This window comes from Alternaria novae-zelandiae (assembly GCF_023758075.1).
Source record: "Alternaria novae-zelandiae strain BMP 2774 chromosome Unknown scaffold_3, whole genome shotgun sequence".
NCBI classification, from domain to species: domain Eukaryota; kingdom Fungi; phylum Ascomycota; class Dothideomycetes; order Pleosporales; family Pleosporaceae; genus Alternaria; species Alternaria novae-zelandiae.
Window position 1 is genome coordinate 1679652 of NW_026056963.1, and position 19891 is coordinate 1699542.

At 53.5% G+C, this 19891-nt stretch overlaps 6 protein-coding genes across 6 annotated transcripts; 4 read left to right on the plus strand and 2 right to left on the minus strand.

The window, feature by feature from the left end:
- Nucleotides 1–358: 358 nt before the first annotated feature.
- Nucleotides 359–2328, plus strand: J4E88_002519 (uncharacterized protein; the record flags this gene model as incomplete). Its single annotated transcript, XM_049396180.1, has 4 exons — nucleotides 359–642; nucleotides 697–821; nucleotides 868–1427; nucleotides 1477–2328. 4 exons carry the CDS (start codon nucleotides 359–361, stop codon nucleotides 2326–2328), a joined length of 1821 nt encoding a protein of 606 aa, XP_049258584.1.
- Nucleotides 2329–3653: 1325 nt separating this feature from the next.
- On the plus strand, nucleotides 3654–4541 carry J4E88_002520 (uncharacterized protein; the record flags this gene model as incomplete). Its single annotated transcript, XM_049396181.1, has 1 exon — nucleotides 3654–4541. One exon carries the CDS (start codon nucleotides 3654–3656, stop codon nucleotides 4539–4541), a length of 888 nt encoding a protein of 295 aa, XP_049258585.1.
- Nucleotides 4542–6101: 1560 nt separating this feature from the next.
- Nucleotides 6102–7956, minus strand: J4E88_002521 (uncharacterized protein; the record flags this gene model as incomplete). Its single annotated transcript, XM_049396182.1, has 3 exons — nucleotides 6102–6245; nucleotides 6310–7825; nucleotides 7925–7956. 3 exons carry the CDS (start codon nucleotides 7954–7956, stop codon nucleotides 6102–6104), a joined length of 1692 nt encoding a protein of 563 aa, XP_049258586.1.
- A 2772-nt stretch (nucleotides 7957–10728) lies between these two features.
- Nucleotides 10729–12013, minus strand: J4E88_002522 (uncharacterized protein; the record flags this gene model as incomplete). The annotated part of the gene is made up of 4 exons (XM_049396183.1): nucleotides 10729–10749; nucleotides 10805–11253; nucleotides 11347–11980; nucleotides 12008–12013. 4 exons carry the CDS (start codon nucleotides 12011–12013, stop codon nucleotides 10729–10731), a joined length of 1110 nt encoding a protein of 369 aa, XP_049258587.1.
- A 1410-nt stretch (nucleotides 12014–13423) lies between these two features.
- Nucleotides 13424–14755, plus strand: J4E88_002523 (uncharacterized protein; the record flags this gene model as incomplete). Its single annotated transcript, XM_049396184.1, has 4 exons — nucleotides 13424–13732; nucleotides 13784–14084; nucleotides 14135–14389; nucleotides 14436–14755. The coding sequence occupies 4 exons, from the start codon at nucleotides 13424–13426 to the stop codon at nucleotides 14753–14755; spliced, it is 1185 nt and encodes a 394-aa protein (XP_049258588.1).
- Nucleotides 14756–17464: 2709 nt separating this feature from the next.
- Nucleotides 17465–19248, plus strand: J4E88_002524 (uncharacterized protein; the record flags this gene model as incomplete). Its single annotated transcript, XM_049396185.1, has 4 exons — nucleotides 17465–17468; nucleotides 17494–18044; nucleotides 18091–18273; nucleotides 18322–19248. 4 exons carry the CDS (start codon nucleotides 17465–17467, stop codon nucleotides 19246–19248), a joined length of 1665 nt encoding a protein of 554 aa, XP_049258589.1.
- Between the last annotated feature and the right edge of the window lie 643 nt (nucleotides 19249–19891).

The window sequence follows — 19891 nt, forward strand, 5'->3', positions numbered from 1 at the left end:
AACACCACGCCGACAATACCCACGTCTACCGCAATTCGATGCGCAACCAAATTGAATAAAAAAGCATACCTATTGTCTGCACTATTGTGCGCCGCGACGACCTGTCATTGGTTAAGAGGAGGGCAAACGACTTAGGGGCTATCAATCATCACAATACCACGACTCCACGTCACCGCGCGACTCACCTCATTGTTCCCGCCTTCACTTTCGTTTCAGGCAACCATTGTTCTGTCAGCTGCAGTATACCCGCCACTCGCGATCTTCGATTACCCTCACCCCGCCACGACTCTGTCACTTCACTTCGCACAGTGCACCGATCTACACAACAACAAACCCATAACCAGGCGCATCCACCTCGATGGCGCGAGACGACCATGGGGAGACCGCTGCGGCGCATGCGCAAACCGAAGAGGGCGTCGCAACCCCGACACTGATATCGCCGCCCGAGTCAAAGACACCGCCTACCGCCTCGCACAAGCGCAACCAGATCTTCCCCTCCAACCCAGTCCGTCGGGACTCAGAACCTATAGATGCAGCGGCGTTGACGAAAGCCCTTGGACACATCGAACAGGCTGGCCGAGTTAGGGAGCGGACACCAACAGCAAGCCCAAGTCGAAAGCGCCCGCGCATATATGGCGACAGGTGAGATTGCAACAGTCTAGTCGCACTAGATTGTCTGTACTGACGTCTCCTCAGATTCATCCCAAATCGCGCAGGTCAAGACCTCCAGGCAAGCTACAACCTGCTCCACGATGAAGCCTCACCAGCAACTCCGTCCAAAGCGAGACGCACTCCGCATCACGAGCTACACTTCCAGAAAAGTAAGCACTCCCAGTCCTCTGCGTTACAGTCACTAACCCGCTATAGCCGAAGAAGCCAACCGCACCTACTCCGCCGTACTCCGACAAGAGATGTTCGAGGGCTCCGTGCCCCAAGCCTTTCCTCAGAGTCTGTCGCCGACAGATAGTGCGAACATGCGAGGGGCAGGGCGCTCACACACCCCTCCAGCTAGAACCACAGCCACGTTACCGCCGCCTTCAGGAACCCCATCCACCCCGCACAAGAACCTGTTCTCCTACTCAGGCCAGCCAACTCCGTCAAGGACGCCATCAAGCCGACATGGCATTCTCAACCTCAACGCTCGTTCAGATCTCTACAGTCTATCACCAATCAAGTACAGCAGTCAACGCATGCTTCTTAGTCCACAACGTCAAGCCCGCGCCGTCTCCAAGGTACCATACAAGGTTCTGGATGCACCGGATCTTGCAGACGACTTCTACCTCAATCTCGTTGACTGGGGCAGCCAAAACACCTTGGGAGTAGGGCTCGGATCATGTGTTTACATGTGGAACTCGAGTAGTGGTCGCGTTACCAAGCTCTGCGAACTTGGCGATGATTCAGTTACGAGTGTCAACTGGATACAGCGCGTAAGTTCTGTCATCTACATCAAATTTCGCACGTACTAATCTCCATCAGGGCTCTCACATTGCGGTCGGAACCAACCGAGGCCAAGTACAAATCTGGGATGCGCAGACTCAGCGCCGTCTTCGCACCATGACAGGTCACACAGCTAGGGTCGGCGCCCTTGCATGGAACGAACACATCCTCACCTCAGGATCGCGAGACCGTACAATCTATCACCGAGACGTGCGTCAGCCAGAGCAATGGCTGCGCAAGCTTGTTGGCCATAAGCAAGAAGTCTGCGGCCTCAAGTGGAATCAGGAAGATCAGCAACTCGCATCCGGAGGCAACGACAACAAGCTCATGGTCTGGGACAAGCTCAACGCCGAGCCTACCTTTAAGTGGAGTGAGCATCAAGCTGCCGTCAAGGCCATTGCTTGGAGCCCACATCAGCGTGGTCTTCTCGCTAGCGGCGGTGGCACAGCAGACCGGACAATCAAGTTCTGGAATACCCTCGTCAGCTCCAGCGGTCCGTCAGCTTCAGCACTCGCCTCCGCGTCGGCGGCCGCGTCAGCTGCAACCACTGCCAACGTACCTCTATCGCCTACAGCACCAGCAAACCTCATCAACAGTCTTGATACTGGTAGCCAAGTTTGCAACCTAGCATGGTCAAAGAACAGCAACGAGATCGTATCCACGCACGGTTACAGTCAGAACCAGATCATTGTCTGGAAGTACCCCAGCATGCAGCAAGTCGTCTCGTTAACGGGCCACACCTACCGTGTACTCTACTTGGCCATGAGCCCGGATGGTCAGGTCATCGTCACTGGTGCTGGTGATGAGACGCTTCGCTTCTGGAATGCGTTCAAGAAGAAGGAGCGCACTGGAGGTCTTAGCAGCATGGATAGTTGGGGCGTCATTCGCTGAACTATTCTATCTGCTTTGCTCTTGTACTGATAGTGTACTATAGGACGGGCGTTGAACCTTGCCGAACCTCATGCGGGCTTCTGAATGGCTTTTATGCTACTTACCAGATGGGACACTAACGTGTCTGTGTAGTTCATCACAGCGCGCTATCGTTGCGTTTCACTTGGCGGCAAGCAGAGACACAGTCCACCTACTTCCTTTCTTCGACGATTTCAGCGGCATTTGTACGGTTATGATGAACACTTCGGGTATTTCCTTATGAGCATGTGTGGCGTTCTGGGCGTTATAAGCGGCTCGATACCATGGGATCTTATTATGGGCGGCGTTGGTTCAGACAGCCAGGCACATGCTATAGTCTCGGGCTTGGGTGGTGTATCTGATATGGAACTGAAGGTTATTACTTCCTGGCCATTGCGAATGCCATATTTTTCTATCTAGGCACTCAGATGAGTAGTGCTTCTTAGCATTTGCTTCGACGACCATTTCAGGGCTGAAGCTGGAGTTCAGGGTGCTATGGATCAAAGCCTTTTGGGTACATGGCCGTCAATCGGCCTGGGCTGGACTTTTCATGATTACGATTGTACATTAGAAGCCCATACATCACGGAAATCAAGCGTGGAACTTCAAGTAAAGTTTTCTATCATCGTGCAGTCTGTGCGAGGCAGTCGTGGTGTGGACGAGGATAGGCAATAACTCTAACAAGTGTAGAGAGGAAACATGCCCATCTGACGGGAATAGTATCTGCTAGCTGGACGAACTTCATAGTCAGCGAGGTAAACTCTAGTGGAAGTGCCGGTGCGTAAAATGTCATGCGGTTTCGCCCACAATCGTCTAGGAGGGGTTCTATCCGAAGTGTCCCCGATATTGTCTTCTATGATGTTAGACTTCGCGACTCTAAGCAAATATGCGTCGATTGTTCTCACGATCCTGAGATCTCGGATGTCTCCTTCTATTCCATAGATATCTAGGTGATGAGGATCGAGTGGAAGTTCTAAGGTCACAATTATTGGGTAAATCTGGGGTAAAGCAAAGACCGCGGCAAGTAATGCCCGACTAGGCATTCCGCGGGTACGTATCTTCAACGACCAGTGCTGCAATTAGCCGGCAGATGACCCGAATATCGGTGTTTCCGCCGCTGAGGCTATCCAGCAGTTGCCGACAGCCCCACCATAAGAGAAGACATCGGAATGTCGGAAATGCAACCGGAACGACGAGGGGAAGTTGCATCATCGCTCATATCACGCTCCTCTTGCTTTCCTCTTCTACCCTGTACCTGAAATCATCATATCAAATATACCCTTGAAAACGTCTACACAACCATCACCATGGCACCCGACCTCTCCCAAAACAAAGCCGTCAAGCTCGTCGCCCACGCCGCCGCAAACAAATACGCCATCTGCGCAACATGCTGCTACAACGTTGAAGGCATCCTCGCCTCAGTCCGCGCAGCAGAAGCAAAGCGCGCACCACTAATCATCCAACTCTTCCCCTGGGCCCTCAACTACGCCGACGGCATCCTCCTGCACGCCGCCCGCGAAGCCGCCGACAACGCCAGCGTCCCCGTCGCCCTGCACATGGACCACGCGCAAACACCTGAAATCGTTAAGAAAGCAGCGAACTTCAAGAACGGCTTCGACGGCATCATGGTCGACATGAGCCATTTTGACGATAATCTGGAAAAGACGGCGGAGTTGGTCAAGTACTGCAATGAGCGCGGTATCATCACAGAAGCCGAACCAGGCCGTATCGACGGCGGCGAAGACGGTGTCGGCGACCTCAGTGAAATGGGTCTAGAAGCCATTCTCACCACCCCAGAGCAAGCAGAAGAATTCGTCGCTACAGGCATCAACTGGCTAGCCCCCGCCTTCGGAAACGTACACGGCAAATACGGTCCTAAAGGTCCTCAACTCGATTACCCCCGTCTGCGCAACGTACACAGCAAAGTTGGGGACCGCGTTGCTCTCGTGCTGCACGGCGCGGGTAAAGAGTGGTTCCAGGAGAAGCTGCTCAAAGAGTGTATTGAGTGTGGTGTTGCGAAGGTCAATATTAATGATGCGTTTAATAATGATTTCATCGATGTTATGAAGGAGCAGGCGGGCCTCACACCGATTACGGGGTTGATTGAGAAGGCGACGGATGCGATGCAGAAGAGTATTGAGAGTTATATTGAGTGGATGGGTGGGGCGGGCATGGCGGATAAGATTGCGTTGTAGATGGTGTTGTGGGCTTGAGTGTATATAGCGGACGCATATGTGTTGGTTGTCGATGTATCAGTAATACAAGTGTAGAGTCGTTGAACATGAATTCGAAGCACTGAACTCGCAACCATCTCTTCCTACTGAGTCGCGTGTAATGGAATAAAGTTCCGACGAAACCATTCCTCGGCCGAAAGAATGTCTACATTTCGCGACGATCCGACCTTGATCGTGGCTAGTCTTGCGAGGGACGTCAGTGAATGTCAGCGCTTTCCTGTGATTACTGATCGTAGTACTAGCATCTCGCGTCCATGCGCGTCTCGGGCTACTCAACAACCTACCAACACGACTAAACATCAAGAGAATCTGGAACGCATAAGAGACTCACTGTTTCCGCGCATCAAGAACGAGCAATCCGCTGAATTCCCACAAAGAACAAACTTGTCATTGGGAACCCTCACACGACTCACCATGTCGGCAAACTACTCCCTCCACGCCATCCCTGTATACTGGATCATGGCTCTCTACCCACATATGTACTCTGTGCGTTCCAATTTCCCAATTCTCCATCCTCCGCAACTACATCCTCTTAACCCCACACTAACACCCCCCTCAGCAAGGTCTCTTCAAAGCCGCCACAAACGGCCAACGCAACAACAACAACCCGCGCGGCGCCTCAACACTAGAACACTACCGAAAATGCACCCCAGAAGCCGTCTACACGAAAGCCGAACGCGCAGAAGCTTGTCACCAGAATAGCATGGAGAATGCGCCGTTTTTCATTGGGGCGGTGTTGGCGGGGAATGCTGTGGGATTAGAGACCAGTAAGTCTTTGTTCCTCAAGCTATGATTGAGTCGTTGGTGAGGCTTTGTAACCGATGAGCTTGGGAGGGATGGATGGACGTTTGTGTACTATTGGGTGGATGGGAAATGCATGCTGACGATGAAACTAAACAGCGACAATGAATACCATGGTAGCGTCGTATATCGGTCTACGCGTCATATACAGTTTCCTGTATGTGAAGGTTGAGAAGAACAAGACGAGTTATTTGAGGAGTGGAACGTGGGCTGCTAGTGTGGCGGTGTTGATGACGATGTTTGTAAAGGCGGGGAACAAGATGAACAGGAGTCTTGGGATGTAATGCGGATTCCAGTTCGCATACATGGTCTACTAAAAGCGGGGATAAAGGAAGAAAAAAAGGACTCAGAGACCAATTCCGGGAGAGGTCTGGAGAGATCAAACGATTGCAATTTTGGTAAAAGAATGGAACATCGTCGCTAATATCAATCAAAGAATGTCGTAAAGAATGACAACACATCTACACCCCTGACATGCGCGCTCTTCACCTCCAAAGTCCTTCTCATCAACCGCCTATTTCAATGGCTCACTGCGGCCAAGCACACAGTCCACCACAGTCCGAGCCGCCATTCAACGGATCACAATCGTCCCTCGGGTCATCAACACAGACCTGGCCAGGGGTATCGCATTCAAAGCCTGCAAAACCACCGCACAGCTTCTCGCTGACGCAGATACCTAGCATATCGCAAGCAGGACCGCAGGAGCCGGGCGTGAAAGGGTCAGTGATACAAGTCTGGCCTGCGGGACACTCTTGAAGAGGACTTGCGCGACCGCCGCCACAGATCTGGTTGGTGGGGGTAGCTTGGCGAGGATTGACGGGAGTTGGCAAGGGTATGATGCTGGTTGAGAATGTGGAGCTGGCTCTGGGTGGGCAGATCTGTCATCTTGTTAGATTGGTTTCGACTTTGTAATAACAAGTTGACTTACCTCGGGTACGGGCTTCTCTCCACCACAAAGCTCGTAGCATCTCTGTGCAGAAGCATTTAGGCATTCACATAGCTCAGGCTGTGTCGAGATGCAGTTGACAAGAGGGCATTCGCACACTGGAGGAGGAGGGGGAGGAGGAATGGACGCAGGAGCAGGCTCTGGCTCTGCTACACGAGCCTCGACGGGGAGTGGAGGGCAGGTTGATGGAGGTGGTGCGGGCTTGCCACACTTTGCGGCGCACCTCACTTCCGCGTTGTAGAAACACCAGCAAGACTGGGGCCATTGTGCGATGCAAACTACGGGCTCGCATTCGCATGACTCTTCTTGTGGCTCAGGTACGGGTTCCGGGACCGGCTCTGGTTCTGCGACACGAGCCTCGATGGGACGAGGTGGGCAGGTGTCGACAGGCACGGGGTTACCACATTTCTCGGCACATGCTGCCGCTGCATCGTAGGCGCACCAGCAAGATTCGGGCCACGATTGAATGCAGAAGACGGGCTCGCAAGTGCAAACCTCGGCCTCAGGCTCTGGCTTTGCTTCTGGCACAGGCTCTGGCTTCGCTTCGCGAGCTTCGACGGGGCGAGGAGGGCAGAAGTCAGGCGGCGCGGGGCCACCACATTTCTGGGCACACGCTACCGCTGCATCGTAGGCGCACCGACAAGACCCGGGCCCAAGGCAGAAGACTGGCTCGCACATGCAACCCTCGGACTGTGCCTCGGGTACTGGCTCCGGCACGGGCTCTGGAGCACGAGGTGCGATATCGATACTGCAGTCCTCGTAAATCGGCTCTGGACCACCGCATTCCTCGAAGCATCTTCTCGCGTTGTCGTTGCGACAGTAGCAGCCCTCAGGGAAAGCTAGAGTGCAATCGGCTTCCGGGCACCAGATACAGACTTGATCTTGTGGCTCTGGTACTGGTTCCGGTACGGGCTCTGCGGCACGAGGTGTGAGATCGACGCCACAGTCCTGGTAGATTGGCTCCTCGCCGCCACACTTCTCGAAGCAGGCCTTGTCCGCGGCATTACGGCAAAGACAACTCTCAGGCCAGGATTGGATGCATACATATCCCTCGCATACACAAATAGGCTCTGGCAATAATGGCGTTGGTGTTGGTGCGGGCTGGGGGTTTACGCTGTCGACAGTGCAGTCGTCGTAGGTTGGCTCTTCACCACCGCACTTCTCGAAACACGCTTTCTTCGCGTCATTGCGACAGTAGCAGCCCTCAGGGAAAGAAAGAATGCAGATAACATCTTCGCAGACACATGTTTCATCTTGGGGTGCTGGTACTGGCGCAGGTATAGGCTCTGGAACGGGCTCCGGCTCGGGGGCGCGAGCTTTGACGGTGTCGATTGGGATACTGCAGTCCTGGTATGTCGGCTCCTCGCCGCCGCACTTCTCAAAGCATGCCTTCTTTGCATCGTTTTGACAGTAGCAGCCTTCGGGGAATGACAGGATGCAGAAGACTTCCTCGCACACACATTCGGTGGGTGTGGGCTCTGGCGTGCTGACAGGCAATCTAGGGCAGTGCTAAATCTGTGATGAGCATTGTGATGTCCTTGGGTGAGATGCTAGCTTACCAGAATACGGGGCTCGTATTCGGGGCATCTCGCCTTACAATCGTACTCTCGCTGGTTGAGGCACGCGCATGCTTCCTGTGACAATCTTCGTTAATGATTGGCGTCATATGATTCAGCCAGACGTTACATACCAATGCATTGTCGCCGGGGCAGTTAGGCGGTGGGCATGTCGCTACACAGCTGTCTGGCGGTGACTCAAGGGCACGCCCAAGGGCGCTTCCGAAAAGAGGAAGAAGGAAGAAGAGAAGCTTCATTGTCAACAAGAAGAAGACCACTAATCAATAAGAATGCGGTGGTACCGGAAGATGCCTTGGAGGTTGAATGTCTAGCAGGTAGAGATCGGACCGGATATATATTCGGAAAGCACGTTGGACGCCCTGAAAGCATACTCGGTCTCACCTACCAGCGTAGTCATCTTACACTCATCGCCAAGGAAGCCTATAAGACATGTCAGAGTCGCAGAGTGGCCTAAGGAGACCAGACGACGCCTTCCGAAGCCACCAAACTTTGTGTTCTGGCGAACACGAGTTCACAGCTGCCATCCAAGCTCTTGGCGGTTCGTCCTAGGCATGCGCGTTCCGCTATGTGATGATGCTGCATTTTTCGTATAGGGAAGTACCCTCCAGCCACTACCTAAGACAACACCAACAGTGTCGTCAGACGGGGCGACGTTTTATTTCGGTCAAAAGTCCGGTAATTGCGCAATGATGTTTGGATGTTTAAGCTCATGCTAGGGAGCAAGCGCGAAACCGTGACGTGAGACCAAAATTAGCACTAGTTAACTTTCCGCATACCCGCGCAACATGAATAATGTTATCGATTGCGGGGTGCAGATCATGATAGAAGGAGCCTTCGGATCCAGGCACCGTCGCACGTTGCAATTGGAGTCAGCTCTCATTTGCTTCCTGTTGGGTGGGACGGCATATTGATTGAACGGAGGCTTTTGCGGCTGAAATACGACAACTCTGTATGGGTATATTAGGTACTGTATATGCGTGCCGGGTATTCAGTCGAGGGTTCCCGGGGTTCCATCTCTCAGCCGGGACGTCGTACGCCCTTCCAGTCGTCTTGCCTGTCGCAGGGTGATCTCACGTGGTGTGGCCGCAAAGCACATGGCCATTGGCCAAGCTATGCTGATGGTGAGGAAAGTCGCGGTGGAGGACGAATCGGGTCTGCTGTCCTCGAAGCTCGACGATGAGAGGTCCGCGGGTGAACAAATCTGGCAAAAGTGACGGACGGATGCGAGAGAACGCGGGTGATTTGAGCTCAGGGATGACTTACGCGGGCCGCTGACGCCAAGGCGCTAGGCCGTCGTTCTTGCCATGAGCCTGGTTATATTTCCGTACTACGTCAGACGACGCTCATCTTCACACGCATTGGTCGTACTACTACGCAGTGCAGCAACAACATGCGAAGCTGAGGCTCTCGTGTAAGAAGGACTAGTCAATACAACCCCTACTGAGCTTTCACTAGGCGGAGATTCAGCAACTGTAAGGAGTGACTTATCGATTGAGTAGGGTGCGTAAGGCTATGCCAAGTCGTTCTCAAGCGAGCCACTCGCTGACGTGTAATTATGTCTATGACCAATGCAAGCTCAGATGCAACGCCGGTGTGCTTCCCAGGGGTATAGGCCTTCAATGCAACCAAGAACCATTATATGAAACCGTAACTCATTAATAGCGAAATCACCTATTTCTGTCAACGTCTTCAGGCGGAGACCGTCGCTGGAGGCCAGTCGTCGTTCGGACTGCGTCGACGCCGCGCCAGACTACAGTAGAAACAGACGAAGCTAGCTCACGCAATGAGGGACCCGCTTCGGAAGCTCGCGGGATCTCCCCAGAGGTGCGCCGAGAGTTGTCCCCCGACCAGCCGGCTTCAACATCGTCATCATGCGGAGACGGATCGGCGGGCCCAGATCTGGACATGGGTACAGGTCGCGACGCGGAAGGTGACATGTTGCGAGTCTCAGCAGCTTCGGTCTGTACGTCTTCTTCGCTGATAGATAGTCGGGGCGAGCGCGTTGGTGATGCTGACTGTAGCCGATCGTGCCAGCTTCGACTCAAGGAACGTACAACATCGCCTTTGCAGATGGGGCAAGTCCTCCGGCGCGTGACAAGCCAAGGTGTTCTACTCACGTCAGATCGATTATGTCGATAGGATGGAAGAAAAACTTACATGCAGTCCGCGTGGAACTCATGGCCACACGGTAAGCTCATGACCTGACTGACACCGTCGACGTACTCTTCCAAACAAACAACGCATTCTCGTTGACGGCCTCCATAGCGTCGTCTCCACGCAGCCAGCCCAGATTCTCGCTTTTCTTCTTCGCGGTCACGAGATGCATGCTGCACCGATGTCGACGTGGCGGGAGTCTCTGACACGGTAGTCGAGCGCGATCGAGATTCGGGAGATCTAGAACGTGTTGCAGAATGCTGAAGTAAGGGAGTAGTAGGTGAAGCAGCGCTAGATGTTGCCGCGGACGAAGAATCGCTTATTGTCTGATAGGTCCTGACAGGCAAACGCTCAACAACAGATTTGGGTGCCCTCCAACGGCGGCGTCGTATACGAGATCTAAGAAGAAGAAGGGCGTACACGACTGTCAGAGTGACCAATGGGCTGACGACGAGTACGAGTAGAGTGTCGAAGAAAGGACTACTTGAAACATTCGTGGGCGTAAGCGTGACCCACAGGCCTTGGTGAGCACTAGTCGCAGACGAGGATGTTTTGATAGACGCGGAGTGGACGTCGATGATCGAGGTAATGCTCCTAGTGCGCGCACGACTAGATGACGCTGAAGACGCAGTGCTGTGTTTAGAGCCAGACCACCAGCTCCAAGGGCTCTTCACACCGGTCTTTGCCTTGGCTGGGGTATACTCACCACTGCCAGGCAAGGCATTGCTACCTGCTTTGGTACTCACTGGAGTTGCGCTAGCTGCTTCTGTAGATGCACTTGTAGTTGCAGTGAGTGGCAAAAGGTCAGGATCGCGCCAGTCGTGCCCGCCAATGACGAAACCGTCAGCGAGTTTGGTGGGAATTGCCGTGGGCGCTGCCGATTTTGTCTTGATGGGGTTTTGGTCATCTTCCCAATCACTGACCTCGACCCATTCCAGGTCACCGCTATTGGGAAGTCGTCGGCTGCCAGCCTTGGGAGACTTGTTGCTTAAACCATGACCGAAGAATGCAGAGAGGAATGAGTGCCAAAAGCTAGTGCGCTGTCCCTCCGCAGTCTTCTTTTTGGATGGCAGCGAGTGTTGCTTCCCGTGGGCCGAAGTCTGTACAACTTGTGGCGCTTCTGAAAGAGTCGCATGACTTTCAGTGTCCTTGACGCTGGCATGAGAGGCCGCAGAATCTGAAAGCATGCCGTCTCCTGGGTAGAGTGAAGACAAGAGATGCGCGGTTGTGTGCGAAGTAAACAGGGACGGAATCGTGATATTAGAGGTGTCACCTTTGGCGTACATACGAACGAGGGCGCCGCCACGCACATCGTCACCAACGATGACAGCCACTCCTCCACGCGATTGTGCCCATTGAACTTTGGCCAGGAAACCACAACCCCCTCGCTTGAGGAGTACAACCTTGCCAGCAATTTCAGCACTCTCTTGTAGTGATTGTATATCGGCGTGTTTGCTTCGTGGCAGTATGTGCGTGCTGGAAAGCCCTGGTTGCAGGTGATCGTCCGTTCCATCGTCCGCAACGGCGTCCTTGGTGTTGTCTTCGCCAAGGCCAGGCACGCCCTCTTTCGAAGGTAAATTCCTGTCCAGCGTGGTGTCCTTTGCTTTTCCTTTGGAATGGCCCGATGGTCGTGAAACCCGCATGAGGTCATCGTTGCCATCTTCCCAGCCCGGAACGTCGCTGCAACCCAGCTCGCCGCCGGCGCCCATGGAGTCATCTCCAAACCCGCTACCGATCCATAGAGAGCCGCTCAAGCCTCCTTTGGGTAGCGCGGGGCCGAAGGCAGCGGGTCGGGCGAGGAAGAAGGTCGAATTATCGTCGGTCAAACTAATAATCGCGGACGGCGGGAACAACGAGCTGGGGAATGGAGAGGAGAACATGGCTTTGAAACTGCCTCGGCTCGACGCAACTGAGATGCGTTCCTGTTCTTCATTTTGCGATGTTCCCACGACCATGTATAGAAGGAGCGTGACGGCGACCAGGCTCGTAGACAGCGAAAGCAGTAGGCGGAGAGGGCGCATGCTTGCGGAAGCAGCCGGGCGGCGACAGGAGGAGGTGAAGAAGGGAAGAACAGCAAGTAGTGCTGGATGTCTAGGAGTGTAGAGGCATCGACTGAGATCAGGAGACAGACGGGATGTGGTCCTGTCTAGGGTCACGCGGGCGAGTGAAGGGCAGGAAGCGATGGATGATGCGGCAATAAACGGACGTCAAGGTCGTCACTACTCGGGTGGCGCGAGACAACGAACGGCGCACATGTGCAGGAAGAGCTGGCGCAGCGATTACAGCACGGGAAACGCGTTGGAGGCAGGCGATAAGGAAGCGCGTGCTCCAGAGTGAAAGGCTGGTGGGCGCCCGATGATGTCGTGATGCGAGACCCTGGTGCAATCGGGGCACGGGCACCACGGCCACCTGCGCGTGCGCGCGATGGGTGCCAAGCATGCCATTCCCCGCACTCGACCATGCTAGAAACGTCAGAAACACCAAAAACCACGTCTGCCTTGTCGTAATGGTTCGTGGTCACTATATATCTTTCGAGATACAGTATCTGATGATTTGCAACGCCTTGTGTGAGTCCGCGTACCGCCTCCTCTCGCTTTCGTCCAGAGCGTGCCGACAGGAAACGACCAGTCTGCAAACATCCTGTAGCTCTAAGGACTCATCAACTAGATTGGGATGAGGAGAAGATTTAAACGGCAAAGCTCCGTGGTAGAAGCTCAAGCTTTGCGCAAATAGATGCACTCACCCTTTCCCAAAGTTACACACGGCCGTCACCCACCCGACTTTGGCGGACATGCTCTCCTCGTCACATCTGCAATGGCGAGAGTGGAGGTAGAGCAGACATGGATGGACAGTGTGCACAGCGAGACTGCCCGAAGAAATGGCATTTTTGATGTCTCCCAGGTAATATTGCTGGAGATGTCGCGGTCACCTAGACTCTGATCATGGGCCGCTCCTTCCTCGTCAATCATCTGGGTCTGCTCGCGGCTTCTGCTTCATGACAAGATCTGTTTCGATCGGAAAGCACCCCGTCAACATAACCTTCACGACTGCCTGCGCCCTCCCCTCGCCCTTCGTGTCGTCACGCTGCTCCCATATCTTGCCTCGTTCGACTTCCCAGCCTACACGCCTCTCATACCCTCAACTCCTCTTATACCCAATCCTACTACCAGCTTCCATACCTCTCAGCAGCCCTTTTCCTACTCATATCATTCCTAAGTCTCACCTGCTTGGCTACCCACCTCAGCTCACGAGCCTATCACCTACGACCTACCTTTACACACTCGCACATGTATGAAGCCCGTTTGTGGCATCCACCAATCTGAATCTGACACTGATGACCTCCAGCCGCCCCCTCGTAAAGCGTCATGGTTCTGCCAGGCATGAAGTCCAGATACACCGAGGACCCCAATCGACCGGGCGAGCCACGCCTCGCTAGTTTCGGGTGGCTACCCAACAGAGCTCGCCATCTCTTCATCTCTTTCGCGGGTGAATATGTCGGCACTTTCCTCTTCCTCTTCTTCGCCTTCGCTGCTACACAGGTCGCCAACAACCTCCGCGGTACCAGACCCATGGACATTGGGTCTTTGCTGTACATCTCGTTGGCATTTGGCTTCTCGCTGGCAGTCACGGTTTGGGTCTTCTTTCGCATCAGTGGCGGCCTCTTCAACCCTGCTGTATGTACACGCAAGCTCCTTGGCAGAAGTTGACACGCTGATGAGGCTTAGGTCACGGTCGCCATGGGTATCATCGGAGCACTCGGATGGATGAAGGCCCTACTGCTAATCATTGCGCAACTTCTTGGAGCCATCACTGCCGCTGCAATCGTATCTGGTCTCTTCCCAGGACCACTGTCCGTGAACACGACCCTCAGCAAGGAAACCTCAGTAACGCGAGGCCTTTTCATCGAGATGTTCTTGACATTCATGTTGCTGTTGACCATCTTTATGTTGGCGGCAGAGAAGCACAAGGCGACGTTCGTTGCGCCAATCGGCATCGGACTTGCTCTCTTCATCGCGGAGCTGGCCGGTCTGTACCAAATTCGAAGTTTGCAAATACATCAATGCTAACAAACACAGGTGTATACTTCACTGGAGGCTCACTGAACCCAGCGCGCTCTTTCGGACCTGCTGTCGTCACCGGTGTATGGCCTGGACACCACTGGATTTACTGGATTGGACCCCTCTTCGGCGCTATCCTAGCATGCATCTTCTACCGTCTGATGAAGATGCTCGAATACGAGACTGCCAATCCCGGCGCAGACCACGATGGCCGCGAAGTTTACCACGAGCATGGAGCTGGTCGAAGCTCTACCCATTACGAGGCCACGTCTGGTATGTTCCCATGCTTCTTCTGGAAACACCACTAACCCCTCTGCAGCTCGTCAGGCGACCGATGGAACAGACGAGTATGACTTTGCGAAGCAGCTGCGATCCGGCACCAGACACCCTACTATGACCCAGCGTCAAGCAATCCCTTCCTTTGGCACCCTCTCTACCTCCACAGGCCACACTGAGAAGCCAGCGGCACCGCTGCCGGTACATATGCAGACGCTCGATGGCCACCGATCCGACACGGTCAACCATCCCGAAGATCGGCCTCGCGCCCACCACAACCGCGGCTCGTCGTCGTACGAGATGACATCCGACTCGAGCTACCGCAATGGACCGAGTGCGGAGTCGGGCAGCTCGGAGTCATAGACCGGCTCGTCGACTAGCTCGAGCTCAGGGTCGCGCCGTTCGCCGAGCGCATAGGATGACAAGCAGCCGAAGAGTATATTCGGTAGCGCCTTGTATTGGCCATGCTGTTTCCTACCACATTTCATACTCCAAGTGTGTTTCTGTCCACATACGTGAGAAGCTGTAATTGGGTGTCGCTGCGTTGCGGGCTTGATGGAAGGGACTGGGCATGGTGATGGTTCGCTACCTAGGGGATCTCTTCTATTTCTTTACAAAATGACACAAGACTTGACATCACTCAGTGCACATTGCAGCGAGCAGTAAGTTCTCATTAGAGGTGTGAGTGGCTTACACTGAATGCGAGTGGACGCTCATCTTTGAGCTTGCTTTGGCTCGGATCCGGACGCTCATATCCGAGCCCGCTCTGGCTCGGATCCGAAAGCAGCATTCAACAGTTCCTGACAAACTGCCTCATTTAGACTGCGTAGCCGTCCATCTTTAACCTTGCTTTAGCCTGGATCCGGAAGTGCTTGGTTTGGCTCGGATCCGAACCAACTATCGACGGCTTTCGATGCATGACCTCGAGTGGACGCCTACCCTTAGACTTGCTTTGGCTCGGATCCGAAAGCCGCATTCAACGGCTTTCGACAAACTGCTTCTTTTGGACCGCGTAGATATCTTCATCTAAGCGTGCTTTGGCTCGGATCCGAATCACATGCAGGAGTGTAAGCCTTGGCTTCATTATACCGCAACCAGCGTTTTCGGATCCGAGACCAACAATCGACGCCTTTCGACAAATCGCCTGATGTAGACTGAGTAGATGTCTATCTTTGAGCTTGGTTTGGCTCGGATCCGAATGTAGCAATCAACAGCTTTCAACAAATTGCCTCCTTTGAAATGCGCAAACGTCTACATGCTTGCGTTGTCTCCGAAAAAATCGACCGAACCAGAGGACACTTGATTGCGTTGTCTCGGATCCGAAGTTATGGCCAAGGGATTACAACCGTAAGGGTGACTCGGATCCGAAATCAGCATTCGGTGGCTATAGACAAATTGCCTCTTTTGGCCTGCATAAACGTCTATATGCTTCCGATGTCTCGGATCCGAAGTTATGGCCAAGGGATTACCACCACGAAGGTGATTCGGATCCGAAACCTACAATCGACGGCTTTCGACTATTACCTCTTTCGCACTGCGCCGACCAACGAACGAATCCTTTCGGATCCGAAACATGAGTTCTAACAAGCCTCATTACGCCACTACGTAGAACGCCAATGCCCTTGATGTCTGCTTCATCGGAGACATGGTCAAGGCCGTGCAAAGGTGGATGAAGTCTCCAGGTACGAGCGGTCTATCGACGTCCGAACAATCAAGAAGCAGACATTGCACGGTCCAAAGCTACGCCGACGCGCAAGGCCCCTCTACTGATGGCTTCCACCGGAATCACAATTGCATAGGTATGTCGCAAGTGTTTTACGCCCCTCTTCCCATAGAGCATTGGTGGAGGGGTAATTGACAAAGCGTTACTCTTTCGCCGACTGAGGAGAGTTGATAGAAGATGGTCTACTTCTCCACTCGCAGTAATTGCGGCGATGATGTCGTCGAGTACCTCGCGCTGAACGCAGGTCCTCAAGAGCTCATCCTCTCACTTCCCACATCACGTATCCGGTACTCACATGTCATGCGCAACATGGAAAACTTGATTGTATTGCTATCCATTTTAGTATACACAGCCCTTTCCACCGGGTATGAGGTTGCGCCGTTGCGCGCCTCGATCGCGAAGGCGGTGTTCATTGCGCCGCAAAGGCCGTCGAAAGAGCGTCGCGTGCGGGGTGCGCGGTATGTATAGGACACCGACCAGTTTATTGAATCAGAGATGCCGTCAAAGCGTCCGTTATGTAACAAGGTGTGTGTGCCGGACGCGGAAGTCATGCAACCACATCCAAATCTACCAATGAACCACTTAAGCCCCCGAAAGGAAGAGTTCAAAGGCGGATGAGGAGAGCTGCTCAGCTGATACACGCTAGGCTTTCATCATCTGGCGGGTTTGTTAGTATTGGCGCAAGGGAAATTCGCGACAGCAGGGTGACTTACGTGTTATAAACTGGAGGGATAGCGAGAGGAACTGGGTGTGGGCGCCGGAAACCTTTTGAAGCTTCTGCAGCATGGTCTGGGCGGACGCTAACCTTTGTGGGGCTAGTGGCGGGTGGGGCTTGGCGTGTTTTCGAGATTTGGCTGCGCGCTCGTTGGAGATATCGAAATCGCGCTGATACCTGCAAGAGCTCGATCGCTCGCTGCAATACACTATGAGTCTTGCACGTGTTTCACGAGGTGTGCTGAAACGGGACAACGGCTTGCGCAGCTCCTACGCAGAGATTTCGCGGTTTTGTCGAACACCCCATCACGGGACCACGCCGGGTCGTGTAGGCCTTTGTCGGGGGCACGCAACGCGAGGCTTCGCGACTTCGCAGACACGCAATCATGATGAAAATCTGCAGAAAACTCTTGATGATTTCAAGGCTACTAGTATGACTTCATCGACATATCAAATGCATTTGCTCACCAAGTCGTAGTTCGACCATCCTCATGGAAGGATCTAAATGATGAATGGAATAAAGCCACTCATAGTCCTCCTGGCACGGAAGTTGAGGTCTCCGGTTATATCAGCGCACGGCGAGATGTTAGCAGCAAACTCTCTTTCACGATGCTTCGCCACAAGAACCAAGGCGTATGTGTACAACTCGTCTCTAAACCTCTAGACAATGAAGCGGAGGGACCGGACGCCCATAAAACCCTGCGGTTGTTGAAAGAGTGGACTCCCGTCATAGTCCGAGGAAAGCTAGTTGAGCGCAAAGGGGCCAAGACCGACACATTCGCGGGTATGAACCTGCTCGGTACCCGGGAGATCGCCGTGGAGCATGTCCAGCCACTTAACAACATATCGGACGATATCATCATAAAGGATGACACTGTATTTGGCCCCGACCAAAGGCATCTACAGCTTCGCACAGACTCGAAATTGCGCGACGATCTCTTCCAACGGTCGAAAGCCATGGCTAGAGCAAGACTGCACTTGAACCATTACAATTGGAAGGAGATCGAAACGCCGATACTGTTCAAATCGACTCCTGAGGGCGCAAGAGAGTTTCTCGTGCCGACACGGCAGAAGGGATTGGCATACGCGCTGCCACAAAGCCCACAGCAATACAAGCAGATACTCATGGCATCGGGCATCACGAAATACTACCAATTTGCTAGGTGTTTCCGAGATGAGGATCTGAGGGCCGACAGGCAGCCAGAGTTCACCCAGGTCAGTACTATCATATCTCTGATGAAGACTCCGCTAACTGGAACAGCTCGATATGGAGATGTCTTTCGCTAACGAGGAAGATGTCATGCACGAGACAGAAGCTCTACTGAGAGATCTGTGGTATAAAGTCCTTGGGATAAAGAAGGAGAAGAAGTTTGCGCGAATGACCTATCAGGAAGCAATGGCTGCATATGGATCTGACAAACCAGACCTAAGATTCAAGGCAAAGGTGCGTAGCTGACGCTACCTAGCTGTCTCATCAAGCTAATGAGTACAGATTCACACCATTACGAAACACCTGACAGCCGATTTGATTGGCAAGATCAGTTCTCTCCAAGATCCGGTCGTCGATGCCATGAAGATACGCATATCAGATGACCCTAAAACGACCCGCAAGTTCGTCGCCGACTTTCTTGACAGCCCGGACGGAAAAGTCTTCCTCGACAACCCCGACGGTCAACCGGGTATCTTCATCGGTGATGTTTCACAGCCCATGCAAGGCCTTGGACCACTGGGCTACCAATACGTGATGGAAGGCCCGGAAGCGCTGGCGGTAGAAAACGGCGACCTTCTTGTCCTCCAGGCACGACCTAATGCGCCCTTCTCGGGCGGCTCAACCATGCTGGGAAACCTGCGTCTTGCTCTCCACAAAGCAGCCATAGCAAAGGGACTGATTGAAGCACCTAAGAGTGCTAAATTCGTCTGGATCACAGACTTCCCATTGTTCACCCCGTCGAGCGACAGTGAACCGGGCCAAGGTGGCTCAGCGGGCTTCTCATCAACGCACCACCCGTTCACCGCACCGAAGACACCCGAGGACGTCGACCTGCTACTTACTTCACCCTCTTCCGCCGTAGCAGCACATTACGACATCGTCGTCAACGGCGTCGAGCTCGGCGGTGGCAGTCGCCGTATCCACTCCGCCGCTATGCAAGAGTTCATCTTTAAAGACATTCTCAAGATGAAGCCTGAACGTGTAGAGGACTTCAGGCATCTGCTTGATGTGTTGAGGAGCGGCTGCCCGCCGCATGCGGGCATCGCACTGGGATGGGATCGGTTGATGGCTGTTATGTGCAACAGGGATAGCGTGAGGGATGTCATTGCCTTCCCGAAGAGCGGGAGAGGAGAGGACCAGCTGGTTAAGAGTCCGAATCGCATGACGGAGGAGCAGTTGGAGACGTATCATTTGAGGTTGAGGGAGTAGGGTTGGAAACGGTGGAAGACTGAGATGTACGATAGAGCTGTTGTGTGTATATTATCATGGTAAGTACCATGAGAAGACTCCTTTGATTGGCAGTAGTAGTCGCATAAGTGGTGTGACTTTACTCGTACCTTGTCGCACGTAGGTCAGGAAGCCGCTGATGTCCAGCAATCACGACTTATCAACAACCATAGTACCTACATACCCTGACAATGACCCCCTGTCTGCCCAGGAAGGCCGCAGGGTCAAGATTACTGAAACGCAGTCATACACTGAAGCAGTATGACGAGCTGACGATCATGGCGAACAACCAACGTCGAACCCGTTACACGACATTACTCTTGGCGCTTATCTCGGACCAAAATCCCTTCTGTCGAACTATTGGCAGATTCGTCATGCTTTGGAGCGACGTTGCGCGCGAGATAAATGCATGTTTGCACTTTACCCTGCTTCCTATCATGCTGTGTTTGCGGTTAAATCCGTGAATGAAACACAACGCATGGATGAGCTGTGCAGCTCAATTGACCGATCGCTACCCTCAGAGCCATATAAAAGCGTGCCTTAGCTCCCACGAGTCGCGTAACGAAGTATACAGTGTCCTTTGGCTGCATTGGATACCTAGGTGACTGCATCATCACGTGCATCA